The sequence below is a fragment of the Lineus longissimus genome, chromosome 3 (assembly GCF_910592395.1).
Source record: "Lineus longissimus chromosome 3, tnLinLong1.2, whole genome shotgun sequence".
NCBI classification, from domain to species: domain Eukaryota; kingdom Metazoa; phylum Nemertea; class Pilidiophora; order Heteronemertea; family Lineidae; genus Lineus; species Lineus longissimus.
The window spans coordinates 28,460,646-28,482,383 of NC_088310.1; the positions used below are offsets into that span (position 1 = coordinate 28,460,646).

General features: G+C 43.8%; 2 protein-coding genes across 5 annotated transcripts; both read left to right on the forward strand.

Moving 5' to 3' along the window:
• Positions 1-7,250: 7,250 nt before the first annotated feature.
• LOC135484892 (uncharacterized) lies at positions 7,251-15,129 on the forward strand. Its single transcript, XM_064766590.1, has 14 exons — positions 7,251-7,560; positions 8,106-8,356; positions 8,769-8,909; positions 9,169-9,304; positions 9,541-9,702; positions 10,048-10,202; positions 10,359-10,523; positions 10,966-11,006; positions 11,634-11,828; positions 12,044-12,298; positions 12,561-12,776; positions 12,919-13,173; positions 13,566-13,579; positions 14,058-15,129. Exons 1-14 carry the CDS (start codon positions 7,444-7,446, stop codon positions 14,484-14,486), a joined length of 2,532 nt encoding a protein of 843 aa, XP_064622660.1. The 5' UTR covers positions 7,251-7,443; the 3' UTR covers positions 14,487-15,129.
• Positions 15,130-15,456: 327 nt separating this feature from the next.
• Positions 15,457-21,597, forward strand: LOC135484562 (potassium channel subfamily K member 10-like). 4 transcript variants are annotated; one of them, XM_064766165.1, is made up of 6 exons: positions 15,457-15,591; positions 17,802-17,988; positions 18,996-19,157; positions 19,392-19,724; positions 20,019-20,227; positions 20,724-21,597. In XM_064766165.1, exons 1-6 carry the CDS (start codon positions 15,580-15,582, stop codon positions 20,778-20,780), a joined length of 960 nt encoding a protein of 319 aa, XP_064622235.1. In that variant the 5' UTR covers positions 15,457-15,579; the 3' UTR covers positions 20,781-21,597. The 4 variants fall into 4 exon arrangements, with proteins under 4 accessions (XP_064622235.1, XP_064622234.1, XP_064622233.1 ...); XM_064766164.1 differs by lacking the exon at positions 15,457-15,591 and adding an exon at positions 15,640-16,036; XM_064766163.1 differs by lacking the exon at positions 15,457-15,591 and adding an exon at positions 15,640-16,003.
• The last annotated feature ends 141 nt before the right edge of the window (positions 21,598-21,738 follow it).

Below are 21,738 nucleotides of genomic sequence, written 5' to 3' on the forward strand. Positions count from 1 at the left end.
CGGTACACGTGCACCATGGACCACATGGATTGCTAGCACATTCATCCGTATCTGAAAACAAATACCGGCACATGTACATTTCAATCATCAATAGAGATCCATTGGGCCAAATTTGAATATCACTCCTGGACCCAACGATCTGTCATAGGTATTTGAAATGGTGCCCATTGTTTTTTTCTGAAGAAAGCTTGTTGGCATGTTGGCTTGTACGTTCGAAATCAGCAACGCATGATACATATTGGTATCAAATCAATTGTTGTAAAGATGTAAGGTACTTACCATATGCAATCAGAGTCACACACCGCATTTCTGTCGTTAATCTGCCAAAAAAGAAATCAATTTCCATTGGGCAATTCTTATTCGCCGAAAAGGATTCTCAAAACATCAGTAGAAATAAGTATTAGGTCCTTTAGTGGCATATTTTTGAACTTTATTAGAAATAAGTATGCTTCTTAAAATCGAATACCGAGAAATGTCAATGTCAACATTGTCCGGTCAAACGACCCCATTCCTGATGGTGCTGTTCTGTCGACAGGGTCAAACGAATCGGATAGCTGAAGGTAAATGGTTTCTGAATACTTGTCGTAACATATTTTCAATTTACCCTTTCGTATCTTCTGCCTCGAAGCAGAATATGTGCTCTCCAGCCTGTGCTAGGGTAGGAGTCCACGTGAGGGTTTCCATGCCAACTCTCCACCTTCCCTTGTCGTCTGCCACTACCCCACTGTTCGTCATGCCGGTCGGAGAAATGAGGAAGAATTCATGGATGCTAAAATGTTGAGAAAGAAACACACATATCAATACTCTATTAGATCTCCGGAAAATGAATCCTAGCGTGGTAATAAAGGGGCCATGGCTATGCGAACGTCTTAGAGCTCCCATAACAAAAAGCTATACTTTCCTCATCCTCCTGCTGTGTAGACCAATTAAAACCAATTGATCCTGCTTCCTCGGGACAGTCATCACGTGGTATCGTGATAATGCTCGTTTCAGGCTGGCAGATTCAAGCTGTATCGACATGCGACGCTCGTTCCAGGCAAATATCTAAGTAATACTCACGTGGTGTCGTTATAATGCACGTTCCATGCATACAGATTCAAGCTGAATGTTGACCCTGGCCTGATTGAGAATCGTTCACCATCGGCGGGGGTATCGGCGACAAATACAGGCTTTGAGGTGCAGGGGTACGGCAGTCTCGGAGTCGTCAGTAAAAACTAGATTAGCAAAGAGTCAAGAAAACGGATTAAAGTTAAAATGGCTGAGCTAGCTGGAAAGGAAGTGTGTAAGGGTTGGCGCGAGAATAGTTTTGTTTCTAGCGGAATATCTGTTCCTGATAAGTTGCATTGACCTATTTCAGATTCGTATTCAGACTGACTACATACCTGCAAGGGCACCGAGTTGATGGGATCGTTTGGTGTGTAGGTTGTACCACCAATCTTGATGGTCGTCTTGGGGAAGTCCTCGACTTGGATGGCAACAGCAAACCACCCTCCTGCCATGTAACTCTGCCCCGCCTGCGCATCAAAGGTTACTGTGCATGTGTCCTGCAAAGGAAATGATAGGACAAAAAATTAAAACCACTCCATAGAAAATCCGCTGTGTTTCGCTCTCGCAGTTATGTCCAGAAAAGTTTAAGCGAAGTTGTTGCAGTCCTAGTCTACCTTCTTCAAGGATGAGAAGTTCCACTCACCGGGTCAAGACTAGCACTAGGCAGGACGTTGCACACACTCTCGCACTCGTCGCCCACAGCCCAACGACACCTGACCGTGTCACCGTCGGGGTCTGTCACGGGGAGATGGAGTGTGTGGTTGCATTCGTACTGCTGCCTGGAAATGGAAATGTGGTGCTAAGTTCTTGTGGACACAGTGACGGAAACGTATCAGTCCTTTTAAAATGAGGTCCTCATTCATGTAGATGTTGCGAACCCTAACCAGGATCATTGCAATAGAAGCCTTTTGTAACTCATCCGTCCATTTCGGCAGTTTAGAAAGAAAGGATTTGAGGTAAGTTTTTCGGCCAACACTTATCCACACCTTCATTTATTAGAGTGTACTCTCATATGTTACTAAAGGCGTATGATGTGGTTCTTGTGTATATTACCATGTAATGCATCTCACGAACAACGCCATTACTTACTTGTAGATGGGTTTACTGACGGTGATGGGACTTTGGTTGGGTAGACCAGTGTCTGTTCTCACTCGAAGGTTCACCGTAGTGACCAACTGCCAGGCTCCTCCAGTGCCGAAGTCGAGGGTTCGCCAGGCATTCCCGCGGTAGCTGGAATATAGATATTATATCAAAGACTTCTCAGTAAACGATCCTTTTTTGGCTATGGCAAATGCCGACTCTACCAATGGACCGTAAATGTTTTAGTCAGGTGTTTTAGCATGACTTGACACCTGTGAACGGGTTTGTTCGCATGGTTTACGATATAACTCCCGATGTCTCCCCTGGTTACCGGTTTAGTGATAATGCGACAATGTCCAGCTGATGGGAGGTTGTCGTGACACACTACATACGCCAGCGTGATGACTGCAAACTAATACTGGTACCATTACCTCAACAATTACATTTGTCAATTTTTTAAGTCTTCATTTGTCGTCACTGTCATGTTCTGCCACCTCACCAAAGAAATTGGAACTAGGCATTTGCCCGATATCAAAAATCCCGCCCGTTTTTAGGGCGGGGGATGATTTACAGCTGGAACTCCTGAACCAGCTCCCGCAGATCCGTCATTCATGAAGTCAAAGCAAGTATGAACCTGATTTAACCTGCGGTTTGTCTAACTAACATTCAAAGTGCCAAGACGTTTATATACATAGCAAATTCCATCGGCATTACTCCTACGTCTCCTGTGCGTATCATGTAGTACTGATGGTCCACCCCAGGGGAGCTAGGGAGGAAATACTTTCGTTTAAATTGACCAGAACCTGGTATAACTGTCCTAAAAAACTGATCCAGAGTGGTCTCTTTATGTAACTAAGGGTGACCCGGAAGCTCTAAACATTGAAGATTTCAGGGAAAATGTTATTTTCTCTCGTTCTTCGCTTAGGTGAGGTGTTGTTGTGTTAATTTCTATATACTGTACCTTCGTTGGGAGTAAGCGCCTTGTGTTTTTGCTTCCCAAAGTTTGTGTCACTCATTTTGAACCGACTGGCATATGCATACTCACACAACTTCGAAGGGACCTTTGTTTGGGAATGTATAGGTGAAGGCCTTCTCTCCCTGCTCATATCGATCCACAGTGTTGACATCGGTGCAGTAATAGTTCACATCCTCCATGCCCTTAGCCGACGCACTACATCCAGTCAAGCATTCCCAGTACTCCGTTGACATTCCAGTCATCAGCTTGCCGTAATCGGCAGGGGTGCTACAACCTGGGCCATTGCCCAATGTCCAACCCATTTTGAAGAAGAATTGAACCTAAAGTGGTGAAGAAAATTGGAATACTTTATAGTACAGAGCTCGAGAAAGAAATGCCTCCAGAATAGAAATGGAGGGATCGGAGGAAGATGCCCAAGTCCTCATTCTATTCAAACTACAGCAGTTTATAATGAAGACCGCTTTCTTTGTTATTCTTGCTTTCGAAATATGTCTAGCGTCTTACAGTGCTCACTTGAGCTATTTTGAAGTCGACAAATCAACTTTCCTCAACTGTACATACCTCCTTCAAAGCGACATTAGTCACCCTCCAGCTGATAGTCCCTCCCTGAAAGTGAGAGGCTGCAGTGAGCCTGAGGCATAGTGCCGCAAAGAAGATACTAAACCACCATGGAAGCCGCATTGTCCATTCTAATTACAATCTCATTGAAATAATGTATGCCTTCTTGATAAAAGACTGTATAGGTTGTGAACCTTATCGCGGTAGTGTTATATCGATATATTTAGGTGATTGGTTTCGATAATCCATGTGATTTTGAGGATTAACAGATAAGTGAAATGGTGCTGTCAAATTGGCGACTCGGCTATTTTGAAAATTGAATATGTCCCATTGGTTGATTGATTGTGGTGATAATAATCACCACAAACGGTTGTCTTATTATTGTCTTTTGAAGAGCAAACGCAAAGAGATTGATGGCCTTATGGCCTGATCATATTTTTATTGGAAATATAAACATAAAAACAACAGATACCACGAGGTACATGACATTTAAAGGCATAGAGCACACCATACACCAACAGTTCTCTGAAATGCGATCTTATGCTTGTTGATGATGAAGGTTTTCCAAAAAAATGACAATGACGTCATCAAAACTCAATCAATCAGAGCACGGTATGACGTCATCATAGCGACGTTACGCCTAACGTCTTGCGATGGCAACGGCGAAAGCGAAAAGAACCCCTAAAAAACACGCGCGAAAATGTTCTCCAGTTTTTCGTTTCTGCCCTCTGAGCAATGGCTTTGGCGTTATTGTGGTTCACATAAGGATGACCCCGCCATGTTTGATATCCCCCGCCCCAAGTTAGCCCGAAGTAATAAGGTCCTGCCAAAAAACACTGAACAATTTCAAAATGCGATTGAAATGACAGAAATGACGACCGATGACGATTGGGTTGGTGGGAATTACTGTGATGAAAAATGTGCAGAGAGGCCCTCGGACAAGGAGAAAATAAGCGAAAAGTGTTGGACAGAGGTCCAGGTCGTTGATGGCGCTGAACGCAATGCAAAGGTGAAGGGCACACTTGCAAGGTTGGGCGGCAGAATAAGTGGCGTTGTGAGGCGGAGAAAAAGTAAGTTGAATCCATAGCAAAGGAATCATAGTAGTCTACCATTCAAATACTGGTCGGGTGCTTGACCTGCTGTGCGAAAGATGTTATGTGTCGGAGTCCGTCTTCCCTGATCATTCCAAGGGACAAAGTCTTCTTCTCCCAATTAGGTGATTGACCTCATCAACGGAGTATAGTCTCCCCTCTTAACCAGCAAATTAAGTCTACTGAAATGTACAACCACTTGTTTATCAGTATGGTTTTCCAGCATCAGTGGCTGAGCCCTTTTACGCAGTGTCAAGTGCAACAGTATGCTTTTTCGGCCACAGATTGTGTACATTGATTGAAGATTCCAATGATTTCTTATTTCGACAGGAGTGAAAGCCCCCTCTGAAATAACTTTTGAAAGCTCGAACAAAACCGACAACCACAACAAGCTAGGGCTGCATCCAAAAGACAGTATAGTGCGGATAACACACAGCGATTCGGCACTGCTTAAAACCTCAGCTGAGGAGAACGTTCGAGAAACACGTGAAGAAGTGACCGAAATTGACGAGGTACATGTACAACTTGGTGACAAGTGGATTAAGTCACGTCTCCACAAATTTCTGAAAAATATTTTGTTCTACTTTGTCCGAACTTGTCTCCCATCAGTGACAACCCTTGATGATGATTTTGATGAGATTTACGGAACGACGGTTGATTGTATACGGAACCGTGCCGGTATTCATTACGTTGTCAAGATCTGAGGCCAAAAACGGGGGAAAATTCTTTAAGCCAGAAAAAATTCATGTCCGTCGGTGAATCATTTACTTGGTTCTTCATTTTGGTCATTTGTCGATGAGGTAGTCTTATAGTCATATGGTCTCCCCCTCTGTTGCCCATGCTTTCATCTCCTTCAAAACAAGGGAACAAGGGAATAGAGAGATTCGTGTCGACATCTTCTAAGCGTTTGATTTTCCTTTGAACTCTTTACTGTATTAAACAAACTAGGCCGATGTGCTACTCTTTTTAACCCGGCTAATTTGACACGCATTTCCCTCACCCTTCTGGTACCAAGGAATAGAGAACTAAGCTGGTGGATGTTATACGTCGGTTCCTCCTCTCAAGGTCAGCACAACAACCAGAACAAGATGTCATCAAAGGCCCTGCCATTGGTAACATCTTTATGTAGCGTTTGTAGTACTAGAGGTCCACTCGTGAGCCCCTTTTCCCTCTACTGACCTCTCCTGTTTTCTCGTCTACTACTGACAAAGTAAGCGTCAATCACAGTCCTGGTTCTGTTATTAGATTGTGGAAACTAAATAGGAGGTCAACTGATCATCTCCCCCGTGGAGATTCTGATTACTGCATTAATGTTTAGAGGCCAATTTGGAAATGCTTTGATCAGATATTAGAAGGTCTCAGTTCTTCGTCAGTTTAACCGACAGTTTAACCAACAAATATAAAGAAAATGTATTTGACAGAATCGATGCGGTGTAAATGTGCCTCAGCAAAGTAGCATTCCATTAACCATTCATTTCGGCATTTGACTAACAAAATACTTCATCGTCTGTGACTATATTTTGTCATATCGGTTTATGAGGTAATCATCGAATGAAGTAACGTTGTTGAATCTGTAGATCTTCTTGTTAACCCGTTCCTATGAGGTTTTCCTTTCCATTTGTTACGCTGTTACGGAAAAGGGTCCAACAATCGAATGCGAGATTGCCTGTAAAAGGATTGCTTGATAACGTCTAGACATCAACATGAGTTCACCTATCTCTGTGAGGTTTCTGTTCAGTTGCTCGGTTATGGAACAAAGAGATGCCTGATTCCGACCCCAGTCTTGGCTGATGAATGACAACCATTTCTGATCAAACGTGGGAACCACTAATAGGAAACGCTGATAAGTGAATTAAGTGTCCGTACAACCAGGAACCGCTTGCCACCACGCAGTATCTTGTTTGGGGCTGGAGACATTCTGGGTTGATCATACCCTGATAACGCTGTCGAGGTGAGACACAGGGAGGGATGGTAAAAGTAGTTCAGAGTTTCAAAGAGTTTCAGAGTTTCCTGCGAGTGAGTGTTATGCTTGAACTATGGCCTGTAATTTGGATCTACTTTTTCTCCTTTGATACTTGGGACTTCTTCGCCAATCATTATCGATTACCTTCTCTTGTGCAGGACTCACGAGCAGTACGTGTGTCAGAAATCTATCAAGAACCAATACTGTTTCACCACGACAAGGTATATACAAGAGAACGCTCGCTATATCAAAGGCATTTCAGAAGTGAAAATCTGGGTTGTGATTTCAGGGGATTATCGCTGACGGGCAACACGATAGCATGGCTTTTATAGTTAATCTCGTCAGTCGTGTGTAAGTGGCCTGGTAATCCTTAACGATCCTCGGATAGGCCTTAAATGTCACTTTTTCATGATAGTGGACAACGCATGGAAAAGCGCCATGACCTTTGTTTCCGACTTCGCTATCATTTCCAACCGTTGTGGCCAATACAATATCATACCAGCTTTTACACACTCGCGGCAGTGGTGGCTCTTATGACATAAGTATGTAGCCATTTGAGATACCAAAATCTCATATTTACGCTAACAAAGGGATTCATCGGTTAGTTGTACGAGCTAGTATATATATTCGTGCGTGGATATCATTAGAGTACGAAATTTCCGCTGGTCTCTCTTTTACGTTCTACGAACCGTTTTTATCTTTGGAGTAAGTTAATGTGATCTTTGGCCATGAGGTTGGCATTAGCAGTGATTTTGGTGTTATGTGCATGGTTACATGATGCCGAAGGATCTCATTTTCAAGGAGGAACAATCCACTGGAAGGTCGTAGACCACACCATAAACAGGGTAAGTCTTTCATCTCTTATATAGGCTTTCATGTGATATTTCCTGTATTTTAAGTAACACAACTGAACTAAGAAATAATCCATGACATGGTTGTACTGACTGAAGTCATGATCTGGTTCGAAATTCTTGTCAAACTCATCCATTAGCAATTACAGAAAAGCTAATCTAGCAATATCGGATTTGAGAGAAAGAATAGGTAGTAATGACTTCATCAAACTCTGCCCTCATGATCACAACATTATAGGTTGAGCACACTGTACCCGAACACTACTGATTGAGCACACTGTACCCGAACACTACTGATTGAGCACACTGTACCCAAACACTACTGATTGAGCACACTGTACCCGAACACTACCGTTACGTTTTTGGTTGTTCTCCATGTTATATCACACACACGCACATATTGTTTTCCTGATGTGCGTATTCTTAGTTCTCTTCAGTCCTAAAACTAAAACCAAAATCGAAGTCGTTGTAAGGAAGTCAATTGCAGTTCTTGCTTGCGTCTCGTGAAGGTGTATGTCGTATTCCACTTGTCCACGTAGGTTGAGTTCACCTTCAAAATGGGTTGGACCCTCGGACGAGGACCCGGCTGCCTGTCAACGGCAGACTACGGGAAACTGATGACAGGCCTGCCGACTAATTACTGGGAATGCCTCAGCGGATGTGGAACAACGGCCATCAACCTGGTGGATGTCAACTACTACTGTACATCGATAAACACTGTGGAACAGTACGAGCAGGGCGAAAAGACATTTTATTATAACTTCCCGAACAAGGGGCCGTTTGAAATAGTGTAAGTCAATTAAGTAATGCTTTTTATCCTTTTAAATTGCAAGTCGTCTGAAGGTTATCCTTTCTCCTGACTCCCTGGTCGAGTTTCATGCCACTTCGTACGATGCCGACGCGGTATCTCAAGCGAGTCGATTCAGGAAACAACCTGATTGTATATAGCGCCAGGTTGTTGGTGAACAATTAACCATAGGCACCACCATTTCGGCTGGAACTCAAAATATGAAAGCAATTAGAACTCAAATTCTAGCCAAAATGGTTGTCAACCTTTGAGAAGTATATGATGCTGAAAAAAAACTCCTCCGCTCTGTAACACATTTGATCCTGGTATCTCCAATCGTTCATGATAATTCAGTAAGGTTCCGGAAATCATTCTGGCAGACAAGGACCTAGACCTTAACATTCTTATTTGGTAGATTCCGCGGGACTGCCTGGCGACCCCTTAACTTTGGTTCTGCTGGCGATTGGCAGCTCCTCACGACAGTTGACTTGAATTTCCGGAGTGACACCCTTCATCCGAACCAGAGTCCAATCACAGCTAGTAAACCGATCTATAGGTATGTGATGACAAAACCTCGTCTTTATTTTATCAACTTTAACTTTGGTTCTGCTGGCGATTGGAGATACGCTTCATCCGAACCAGATTCCAATCACGGCCAGTAAACCGATCTATAGGTTTTTTCTTCTTCAAATTAAGCCAATTTGATTGGTCCTTTCCGACAATAATGGATTCACACAAACAGATATCGGGGCCGCAGAAGTTGTACCATTTCATACACGGGCTAATCCAAAATAATATGTACAGTATATTTTCAGTAACCAGTACACCTGCAATCATACGATAGTCCTACCCGGAATCGACCCTGATGGTGACACAGTCAGATGTCGCTGGGCCGTCGGTACTGAGTGCGAGAGTGTGTGCAACAGTCTGCCTGGAGCCGTTCTGGACGAGGTGAGGCTTTCCTCAACGAAATCCTGGCTTTTTCCTGAGGAAATGTTGGCTTTTCTCGAGAAAAGGGCTTTTCTCGAGGAAATCATGGCTTTTCTCGAGGAAATCATGGCCATTCCCGAATAAATCATAGCTTTACTCACGGCATGATTCTTAAGCAAAAATAATTGTTTGTTAAATTGGCTTGATCCATCTTTACTAACTTCCCCTATATGAAATATTTTATTTATTCGTACCAGGATACGTGCACGTTGGAATTCGACGCCCAAGCGTCCGTATCGTTCGCCTCTGGCGGGTGGTATGCTGTTGCAATCCAGGTAGAAGACTTCCCAAAGACCACCATGACCATTGGAGGCAAGACCTACACACCCTCAGACCCAATCAATTCGGTACCATTACAGGTATGGAATAAAAGGAACCATTGGTCCGACCCCTTGTTATGTGGAAATGATTAAGTGGGAACAGTGAACGTCATAGTGGAAATTTCATGACCGACACTGAGAAATGATGAGATGACAACGGTTGACACAACAATAAAACTACGATTTTAAACAAAGATGTGCAAGTTTGATATCATAAACTCTTAATCATAATTTCTAAAGCCATAGTTAAACTTGTCTTATTGTCCAATAACAGCCTTCACGTATCACTAGAATAGAAGTCAGTTCCAACTTTCCAATAAGTAGGCTTCTATTGACAATACTCAACGATGGACGATGCAACTCAGGATTTCTCTCTGCTTTCAGTTCCTGATCACGACTCCAACCTTGCCGTACCCCTGCACCTCCGTGCCTGTCTTTGTAGCAGACACCCCGACTGCTGGCTCCCGATTCTCCATCCTCCCCGGGACAACCTTCACCGTCAAGCTGTATGCGTGGAATCCCTTCATTCCAGATGCTACGTAAGTAAACACGGAAATCTTAAATACCCTGAGAATTAGCCACGAAGTCCCTTGGCCTGAAAATGGCCGAGCTAACTGATCGGTGAAGAAGAATCACCAAATGCCAAGCATTGTTTAAACTGTCGTGACATTTCACTTTCCCTTCTCATCTTACAGCATTGTTGACTTCTTCCTGACGACTCCAACGGGGATGTCGCAGACGTCAGTCCTAGCAGACGACAAGGCTCGTCCTCGGGTGGGCATGATGGAGCTCACGTGGACACCGACATTAGCACAAGCTGGCGAACACATTCTCTGCTTCATGGCAGAAGATAGCAAAGGGTAAGGTAGAACAGACGACGAATGGCTGCAACCACATTCAAAAGCTCTCAGTGCCTTTTTAGATCTTTCCAACAGATTATACAGCCGATTATTGGCATAGTGAATTCCTCTAACCAACGTACATGTACGTACATCCCGAAATCCTTAAAACCTACAATAGAAGTGAATTGGTCTGTACATGTATTAGTAAAGACATTTCTATAGGCTGCTGTGCATTATGAGACGTGGCAAGTTGATGTTGCCGTTATTAGCGTTACTTTCCTTACGCAATGCATACAATGACCACCAACCATAGACTTGTAGTGTGGTGAAATGATTCATAAGCACATAATCTAGGCAGAAACGAGCTATAGGTCTCCACAGCATCATTCGCTGCTATGATTTTCACTGTATTACTTTGATACCGTCATGAATGCGTTATAGTCGTGTTTCCATCCTTCAGCTTGACAACAGAACAGCGCTGCATCACGTTAGTTGCCTATGGTAAGTGAAGTCACATCAGCCAAGAGTTGATATCGAGATAGAAGAAGATTGTGTGGCTATTCAGTGTTTCTCAATACATGTTACTGTCCCTGTCTCACTAAAGCCATTAGCATGATTCAAAGACCTGCTATTCGAATGGTCTGCCTGTTGGTTTCGGACCTCTCCCCTTCTATTAAGGTCCCCTTCCATTTACTCCTCACAGACAAGATGACTTCAAGAAAGCCTTGCATGAGCTTTATCTTTCTGACACGTACCTTAGCCTTGCCCCAGTGTTTTCTTACGCTGCCTCCTTCTCCATACAAGTGGCCTTTCTTTTACTCATTAGACGATCCTTGACGAAAAGCTATGCTGAGCTAATTTGCATTGTTTCAATACATGAGTCACCTTGGGCGTCTCTTGATTTCCCCCTTCTCCATACATATCATCCGCTGCTAATAATTGTTTTACCTGAACTTAGTTAACGTCCCATTTGATTCAATCGATGAGTTATTTTGCTGGTGTAGACGACCAGTAATGCTTATTTAGGCAAGTAAGCTATCGCATGCTTCTCTCCTTTTCCGTTTGTTTCGAACAAAAAGCTTTCATTGAATGTTCAATAACTCACTCATTCCATGATTCATTTTCCAGATATCGACGAGTGTGCGAGTAACCCGTGTGGAGCCTGGTGTACCTGTAAGGATATGACGGGCCGATATGAATGTGACTGTCCCCCTACTTGTCCACCACTACCAGATGTATGCTTCAGTCGGCCCTGCCTCAATGGCGGGACCTGTGCCCTGGATGTCGTGGCTGCCAGTGGCTATACGTGTAGCTGTACAGTAGGTAAGGTGAAGGGATGCGACTGCCCTCGTACCTGCGTACCTCTATCAGAGGCTCAGCAATGGCGGGACCAAGGTTTGATACGCCAAACGTGGCCATACTTTAACCAAATATACGTGCTCTGGATCCTGCATTTTATAAAGGCTAGCTTAACCTAAGATATTTAACTAGGATCTTTACTAAGCTAACTAACTAAAGCTAACGTCATCTGTTTGCAGCATGGACAGGCACAGTTTGCGAATTGCCAGTTGACGAATGTGCTAGCAACCCTTGTCTGAATGGCGGAACATGTACTGATCACGTGGGAGAGTTTACGTGCGCATGCGCGGCTGGCTACGCAGGACAAACATGCGCGATAGACATAGATGATTGCGCAGATGGACCATGTCATAACAGTGGCACATGCGTGGATGGTGTGAACTCGCACACGTGCACGTGCGCAGCGGGGTGGACTGATGATCATTGCCAAACAAGTAAGTTACTTCAATTCTACCCTAGGTCGTCAGGATGCATATTGACCGGCCTATATAAGGTCATTCTCGACTGATATTTTGCCATCTTGCTACATCTGGTGAGAGAACTAGTAAGCCAAGAAGTCACCCTGAAATGACTCATCAGGCTGATATCCCAACACCACCGCAGTCATCTTGATAGTACCGACTTAAGATGATCATCGAACTTATAACTTTGACCTTGGCCTGATTGGTAGTTTATTTCTCTTTATCTCTACTTCAGACATTGATGAGTGTGCAAGTTCACCCTGTCATCCCGAGTGCGCATGTCTGGACGCAGTCAACAGCTACAGCTGCTGGTGTCCACCATCAACCACAACGCAACCAGCCTCCACATGCGTGGCACCGCCAGACGCCTGCTTCAGCCGTCCTTGTTTAAACAATGGTACCTGCAGTTTGGGACCGAGCGCTATCGGTTACGACTGCGCATGTGCATCGGGTAAGAAAATGCTTTCACAAGCATCCTTCCTCTTGCAAATCTTTGACATCTGTTTGAACGACATTCAATTTGCCTACAGGAATCATTGTTGGTGCCAAAGGAACTTCCCTTGTCGCTCTAGCACTTACACTCTCATTTTCAGGTTGGAAGGGAACAAACTGTGAAATAAACATCGACGAATGTGCCAGCTCTCCATGTCAAAATAATGGAACATGTACTGATCACGTGAACGGCTACAGCTGCACATGCGCACTCGGATGGAATGGGACGCACTGTGAGATCAATATGGACGATTGCGCAGACGAACCTTGTCATAACGGCGGGACATGCGTGGATGAGGTCAATGCGCACAGCTGCCTGTGTCCTCCACTGTTCTACGGAGCTCACTGTGAATATGGTAAGGAACATTATTTCAGGGAAACTGCTTTCCAGAAGGCTACTGCGTGATAAGAAAAACCCTGTCTGTTAGCAGAGGAACAGATCGGGCATATTCTGATTGACATCAGGTATTGTTGCAATTTCTCGGTAAGAATTGCAATACATGTACAACGATTTCCATCAGAGACTGGTTCTTCAAAACTTCAGCCTTTACAGAAGGAGATTACGCAAAGTTAGTATCAACGCAAAGTTATGACCTGACTTGTTTTAAATGAGCAGGTCCATGAGCACGGCTGCATGCAATCATTGTGATGAAAAACGACCATGCCACAGTCCAACTCAGAAGCAAATGTCTACCTTTTGATAAGACAGACAAGCGTGAAAATAACCTCGCATCTTCTTTTCTTGCAGAGAACTTCACAGAGGTTAGTGCACCTTTCTTTATGGATCACAGTAATATCATAGCATACAAATAGCAACCCTATGTTGACAGAATACCACTAATTTGGATGTGAAATGAATACGCAACGTCATATAAGTTCCTTGTAGTCCTTCCAGATGCAATATCCGCGTCAATCCGCGTGACCATCAGGCTACCGGATAAACATAACCAACCATAACCATATGTGAATATTCGGTCACCTCCCAGCTAGTACCTCCAATGCTGAGATGTCCTCCCGGCGAATACGGCTGATTCGATTCCTCCTTCTCCATACACGTACCATTCTCCTTAATCACTTTGCTGTACATGTACAAACAGACGCTTGTGATCAGCTTTATTTACCTTTTCAGACACATAGTGGTCCTGTGTGTATAACCCAGTCCTCCTTCTCCTTACACGTTTCTTCTTGACCATCTGACTTACAAAAAGTCACATATCATTTATATTTCCTCTCCTTCCAGCCATGTCTACAACCAGAAGAAACTGTCTGTACGTGTCAGACGAGCACTGGCCACAATGTCATCGTAGTAAGCAACACGGGCGCGACCTGGCGAGATCTTGTGGCTGGTCTGATTGGTATACCCATCGGCATGGCACTTCTTGGCAGTCTCCTCGGGCTCTGGTACTGCTGTACGCGAAAGAAGACAACGCCCGGGGTCTATAAGCGGCCAATCACACCTTGGCGACCGAGGTCCGCGGCCTCTGTCCAGCCCATCATGGATGACGAGGACTCGCCCCCTTCTACTCCACAGAAAATCATACCTGCAACGCACCGGCCTTCAATGGCGACCAACATCTACAGAATACACAATGACGATATCAATTACCAAGCAGCGGAAATGAAAGATCCTCTGTCCTATGCCAGCGGGCGCACAGACTGGGAAGGATAGCTTGATTTTCAGTCGGCATTCCATCAATATCACAAGAAAGAAATTGAAGTAATTACAAAGCAGTTCAGCGCTATTTGCTATTAGCTGAGCTTGTTTGTTGCGAATGGTGCTATCATATGATTCAGTAGTCGTGCTGTAGGCTTTTACAGCAGTCTACTGCTCGTTTTGTATAAAGGTTCTAGATTTTCAGTTTCCTGAAGTTTTGTGTGCTGACACATGTAACTAACGATATGTACAGTGGAACCCCGGTCGGCGACCACCCCGCTATGACGACCAAGAATCGCTGGTCCCAAATGGTTTCCTCTCTAATTACCATTGCACGGTCACCCCGGTACCCCGACCACGACCACTGGATTTGGCGGTTCCAATGACCAAATACACCTCCAACCCGACCAAAGGGCCTAATTGCCGTGAAAGACGAATGCTCGGTCCCATGAGTGGTCGTGTTACCTGGGTTCCACTGTACATGTAAGTCATACTAGTGGAAAAGATGTAATAAAATGTTTGAGGTAGTACATGTATGTGGAAGCAAGATAACAAACCTTTGTGTGCTCAATACCGAGTTTTGCTGAAACATTTTGAAATATAAGTCAATTGAATACAAATGCTGTAGTTGTGATTTCACGAGTCCAACATGAGACACTGACTATTAACGCCCAGGAACTCAATGTTTTACCTGAAAAGACAATCCTGACAAGCAGCTTCCCTTCTTACCAGTGAATTGTGAAACACTGATTTTTATGGACCATTACTTTAAATTTGACGGCCCTGCTATTTTCCTAGGGTAGATCAAGAAAGGTTCGGTCCTGCAGCATTTGATGTGTGTTACTACGGTTAGGCGCCACTGGCCGCGTCTTCGGACAGATTGGTGAGTCTAACGATCATTGATTTCCGTGCAAATGTATTCTGAGTGATTGTTATGTGAGCAAACAGTCCTATTGACACATCACGGATTCTTGAGTAGTCGAGAGCTAATCGCTATTAGGAAGGACATGCCACAGCATAGCCGAGAGGACTGACTGAAATATAAGAAAATTGCTCTTTTTGAAAATAAGAACATATCCCGATATATTGATGGCGTCGGTTTGCCTTGATGATGACTAAGGTAAGGATAAGCCTTTTATCGCCTTTATTGTCAGAATCCACTCCTGCGTGTTCTCATGTACCATGCAGATCCAGCTCTTAATGCAAGGCTTTATGCATATAAACGTGCCACACTATATATGCGTGACGACAGTATTATTCGTGTTCGCTTTGACTTTTTCATTTCACCTTAAAACGGCTTGTTACCGTCCTATACAAGTACATATAACATTATCACAGCATGTCGCAGCTGTTATTCCATGGAATAAAGTAGAACGGGCATCAGATTTTACTCGACCCATCGATCGGTAGGCCTTCGCATCTGCTTCTCATCACAATAATCACAAGGGTGGCTTGTGAAAGCTTGAAGGCCTAATTTCGCATGTCATGCAGTCTTGGCTCCAAAGGAAATGCTCACGCAACCGTCGATTCTGGTAAGATAAAGCCAAGATATAATGCAGTTCAATGTAAGTAGAGTTTCGAGTACTGTTGGTTATCATTTCCATGTCATCTGAGGTAGCGCCCGCCCCGGCTGTCTCGGGCGGGCGTTACTCTTGCCACGGACAGTTCACACTTGGAGAACTTGACGGTGGCCGCGGTGATGATCGAGTCCTCGCCGATGGTGCCCGCCCGTCTACGTTTATTCTACAATCGACTTGAATAACCTGGTCAATCCTTCTGCCAGAAATTTGGATACTGTGACTCTCCATTACTGCATAAATTACCGTTCCAGACATTTATATCATTATAATTCTACACGTATTTCCTTTAATCAACTTTCCTCGTTACTTCGTTCTCAGCTTTGAGTTACATTGTAGTAGATGATATCAGGGCGTCTCGCTACTAAAAATCAGTCCATTCGCCATCAATCAACATAGTTTTCTTAGGAAGAGAGGGAGGGACTGCGTCCGGTATGTACAGTTCTCTTCCTGCTACATGACTTGCATGGATATTGACTCGGCCTAACTGGCTTTGCATCGCAACATATGCCCTCACTCCTTCTAAGCCAACACATGGTGATCACTGGTTTTCCGTAGCAGTTCGGCCTCTGGCATTGTAGGTTGATTTGAAGGCTGTCTGTTGTTTATCCCAGTCACACGGATTCACACGGCTACATCGCGATCCAACTTCATAAAGCAATGATATTTAAACCTTCGATGCGATGTTTTGATAATGTCATCCTAATATTTAATCATAGAATTAATGCAATTGCAAATGAATATTTATACAAAAGCGACTCGTTCAATTATGGCATTATTGTTAAAGGTAAATCGCACTCATAAAATCATGGGACACCAAAATAATAGTGTCTGTTCGAGTTCCCCTTAACTACGTGTTTGACTTCTAAAAGTAAAAAAACCCACATGTGTCCAATATTGCCGGTGACCATGCAGGGGGTGAACTACCAAACTACCGGAGCGACTTCATAAATCAATTAACGAGAACGAGTGATCTCGAGAACTTAAAAACGTTGTTTTGATGTGATATTTGATATTCCGGGTGGCTCAACGAGGAATGCAAATTGGAGTACTTGAAATAATTCTGTTTTGGTATCGGTGGGATTACTCGTAAAGCAAAGGAAGCTAGCGAAAGTCACATTTGTGGGTTTAGGATTCGTTTGATTGTCATCAATGATATGTCGAAGCAACAGAACCCGTACCTCGATGGGGGCGTCAAGACTGTAAATACGTCACAACACAAGGTAAGTGTTTAGTAATTTCCACCGTAAATGATAGGGCTTTGATAACATTCACTGTAAATAACTTTCATTCATATGCGTAGACATTTCTTATTTCAACTGGTCATCATTCTCACAGAAATGCAATAAATATCCTATCATATATGGGACGTTTTAGCTATCTCTACCATATCACTATTTAGTGTCTCGACTGTCTTCGCGGTGTATATCATAGCTCATATCCTAAGACCGCTTTAAAAATGACTTTGAAATCGACACAGAGGCAATGGTATCACGACTATCGGTTTTACGAGACATCCTAGTATAACTAGTGGTTTTCAATACACCCCCCCCCCCCCTCAATAACTTGTAATGACGAAGGAGAGAATAATAACCCGAATCTCAGGAGAGATTCGCGAGTGAAACACTCGTGTTGAGATCTTTTTGACAGCGTGGGCCTGGTGGCCGAGTGGTTAGCATGTCAGCCTTCCACTTCTTCGCTGTCAGGCGCGTGTACATGACAAGTCAGCTTATCCTTTCTTTATTCATTCCAGGAGAGTGAGAAAGCAGACGACACCCCCAGCGAGGGTTCTTCCACTATGAAGTGGAAGATGATCTTGGTTCTGGTGATCGTCCAAGCCATCTATGTCGGTGTGGGAGGCGTCATTTTCCACTTTATCGAGGAACCGAATGAAACCGCCGTCAGGTCCAACTCGATCACTCTCTCAACTGACTTTCTAAGTGAGTCATGACTATCTCTACCTGAACCACTTGGTGTCAGATATCAGGACAATTTCTTCGATGTTCATGATATCGGAACATGTCGTTTGAGTCTGGTTGAGTCAACAAACTTTGGCCATACATGCAAAAGCCTCTAGCGCGTGTCCCAACCGAACCAATGTGTGTCCTCATGTAGCCAAGGCCTTACATTACGGCAAAAGGGTTTTTGTTGGGGTCTATGAATACTGACAATAAGGCTATCCGGGAACAAGTCGATATTTGGCAGACGAACTTATGACTGTTATGTCCTCATTATGGGCCATGATAAGGTTTTTCTTTTGGACATGGTGGATTGGAGGTTAAATCCTGTACATGTCTGAGTAAAATGGTACATAGTGCAGAGTTGCTTGATGTTGTCAAACGGTGGGTCTGAAAAGCAACTTTCTCTGACAGTGCAAACGAAACCTTCGGCAAACATGAAGCACGTACATACATATTTAGCTAAATCCATGTACACGTTAAATGAAGTACACTTCATTTGACAAGTAGACCCATCAATTAGTAGCTTTAGTAAGAATTGATTGGGGTTCAGCCGAGTTCTAGTACGCTTTGATAGAAGACCGAACGTGCTAGCGGTTTGTTGTCGGCTTTAGATTTCCCAGCTCAACATTTGAGGTAAATCTGGGAGGTGACCGAATATCTATGAAGTTATCCCTCAGTCTGTCAATTAAATCGAAATTAAACCACTCACGAAAAAACGCACGACTTAGTATATCCACTCGGGTACCGATACGATATAATGGCCTCCATTGAATGGATAAGTTAATCAAGGGGTATTTCTGAGAAACAAAATTTGTCCGTAGATTACCACGTACCGTGCGACGTCCACTCCTGAATGGATATTTGTCGTCAAATACTGGACTAGTTTGGTACACCGGAAAACGCTTTGCCTTATGCCCCTTACATTTTAGGTCAGTCTCTTTAAAAGAAACAATATGCCTGTAGTTTTCTTTTAAAATTATCTTCAGGTAACTACAGCTGTATAACACAGGCACAAATGGAGGCATTCGTCAAGGCGGTCATCATTGCTTACGACCAAGGCGTGCTTACCGGCAATACGACCAGCTCACACACCAACTGGGACTACGCCAGTGCCATCTTCTTCTCAAGTACTGTCGTTACGACAATCGGTTCGTTCATGTTTGTTTATTAGCAACTGGTATAAGACATGTTTCTGTGTGTTCTCCGATTGGAGAGTCACGGTCCTTCTAGTGACAGCTATCACTCGTATAGAAACGCTGAGATAAGGGAAATATTACACCGATCTCGGCAGTAATGTTATTTCGCTGTGACGAAACGTCATAGGTTGACGACAATGAAATTTTGCTTTCATCCATTGAAGATATGCCATCTTCACATTTCAGGTTATGGGAATATAGCACCATCAACGGAAGGAGGCCGCGCCTTCTGTTCTGTCTACGCTCTCATCGGAATCCCATTAAATCTCACCCTTCTCGCAGCAATCGGCGAGAAGATGGCGCGAGTTGGTGAACGACTCAAACATATAAAATCATTGAAAGACAAACCAAGAGCTTGTGTGACAGTCAGGTTGCTCGTCTGTGTAGGTGTGGGTGCCGTCTGCTTGGTATTCGTCCCGTCCGCCATCTTTGTGGCGGTCGAAGGCTGGACTTATGGAGAGGCATTGTACTATTCCGTGATTACCTTGACAACAGTGGGGTTTGGTGACTATGTGGCAGGTGAGTAACTTGAACAGTCTTTTCTCTAACACGTTTGATACAATGCCAGTTTAAAGCTAACGGGTCAAATATTCCTTCGTAATGTATATGAATCTTTTGCTGATACCAATTACACCCAGTGTGCAACTATGCTGGGCACCGTTTAGTGCACTTCGCGAGAACGCTCTTAGTCTGTATTGAGTCGGTGCAGTGACAAAGCTCCAGAATGTTTTCAGCGATGATTGGCGTTACACATTCACTTGACATGACTAAAGGTGTCGTCCTCAATCCTGAAAATTCTTCATTCATTTACAGGCTATAAGTACTCTGGAAATCTGCGCAGTCTCTACCGCATCACCCTAAGCTTTTGGATCGTGTTTGGCTTGGCCTGGGTGGGCTGGCTCATCGGCGATGCCCAGGAGTTTGGCACCACCGTCATAACAAGAATAGGCTCTGTAAAACACTGCAAGGAGGATCTGAAAAAGGAGGATAAGAAGAGTGGAGACGACAATCGGAGTATTAAAGTAAGTACGATGTTATCATAGCCTGCAAGTTTTTCTATGATGCAAAATGGTTACTTCAAGCCCTCGATCACATATTAGACTAGAGTCGTCCACATGAGTTGCGGTGTCTGAGCGCGGCTGAGTTGTGGACGTCCTCACCTCAGCCGCCAGCAGTTTCTTGGATGGGCAGGTGAAGGGACATGCCTTGGTGTTGATAGAGAGTTGATAGATGTTAGAAACCACAGCCACATCTTAAGCCACGAGTCCTTTAATACCGAAAGTGGTTTCGTCTGGAAATAACTGATGATTTATTTCCGTCCAAGTCTCCGGTAGTCGGGACAGCCGATCAATCTTGAAAATAATGTGCTCGACGCGGGACTGATATCGTAACCAAGAGGATTGTCGTGTCCCGCAACTTCTGCAGCATGACAGGCTGTGGAAGAAACAGCCGAGACAGACCACCATAGAAACTCACGAACTCATTTTCTAATCTCTTATTTTCCTTACTTTTGTCCAGGACGACAAGAGAGGTCAAACGAATGAAATGATGATGAGTTCAGTGGAAGACGCCTAAGTAAAGATGTCCATTTCGATTTGAGCATGTTTTTGGGCGCCTGGGGTCTTCAGCTCGCGGTCAACACGAGAGAAACTCAAGACACATAGTGCCAAAGTGAGCCAGCTTATCACAGATCAGAATATCTCTTCTAGGGGGTCATTCTACGCCGGCGTCACTATGGGAATATTCAGCCTGTCGTCTGCTATCTGATGACCCAAAGGATAGTTGGAACAAGTTGCAGAAAGAGTGTTCAGACGGTTGTCGTCGTCATCATCATCTTTGTACTCATCATCGACATCATGATCGCCATCGTCATCATCATCGCAATAATCATTTTTGTCATTCCCATCATTATCATCATAATCATCAGTTTCGATCTGACGTAATCAGTAGTTGATCTATTTGATCTTTTATAATGTTTTTATTGAGTTGTTTGTATTCTTCCTATTTTTTAATACGTTTTGTTGAATAAAGTCAATACACTAATGGTCTAACTGACTGTATCTTTTTCATTACGCTTCATATTGACTTCATTTACGTCATAAGTATTATATTTCTTCTAATTACAACCTCCTCGCTACAGGTAATTATCGAGTTTCCACGTGGGCATCAATAATTTGATATCGGAAATGTACGGCTTACATCACGCTGAATCTGAAAATGTGTTGTGGAGTATGCAATTAGTGCCACTGACATAAGACTACTGCCTTAGGTGCAGCACCCAGTCTATACCAGCTGATGTTAAACTATTGATTTTGGTCTTAAACGGTGTTTATTGATGCGTTTCCATGACTTTGAGGAGTTGATACACCGCGCGGTTACATGGGTTTCTACGTTAATGGGGTGACATATCACCATATGCTCCACTTCAAGGCGTATTTGGGGACCTACCATCCTCCACTGGCCATGCAATCATCAGTCTTGTAACACAACTGGGGCTGACTGGCTGACTTTGAGAAGATTTCATATCAGTTCT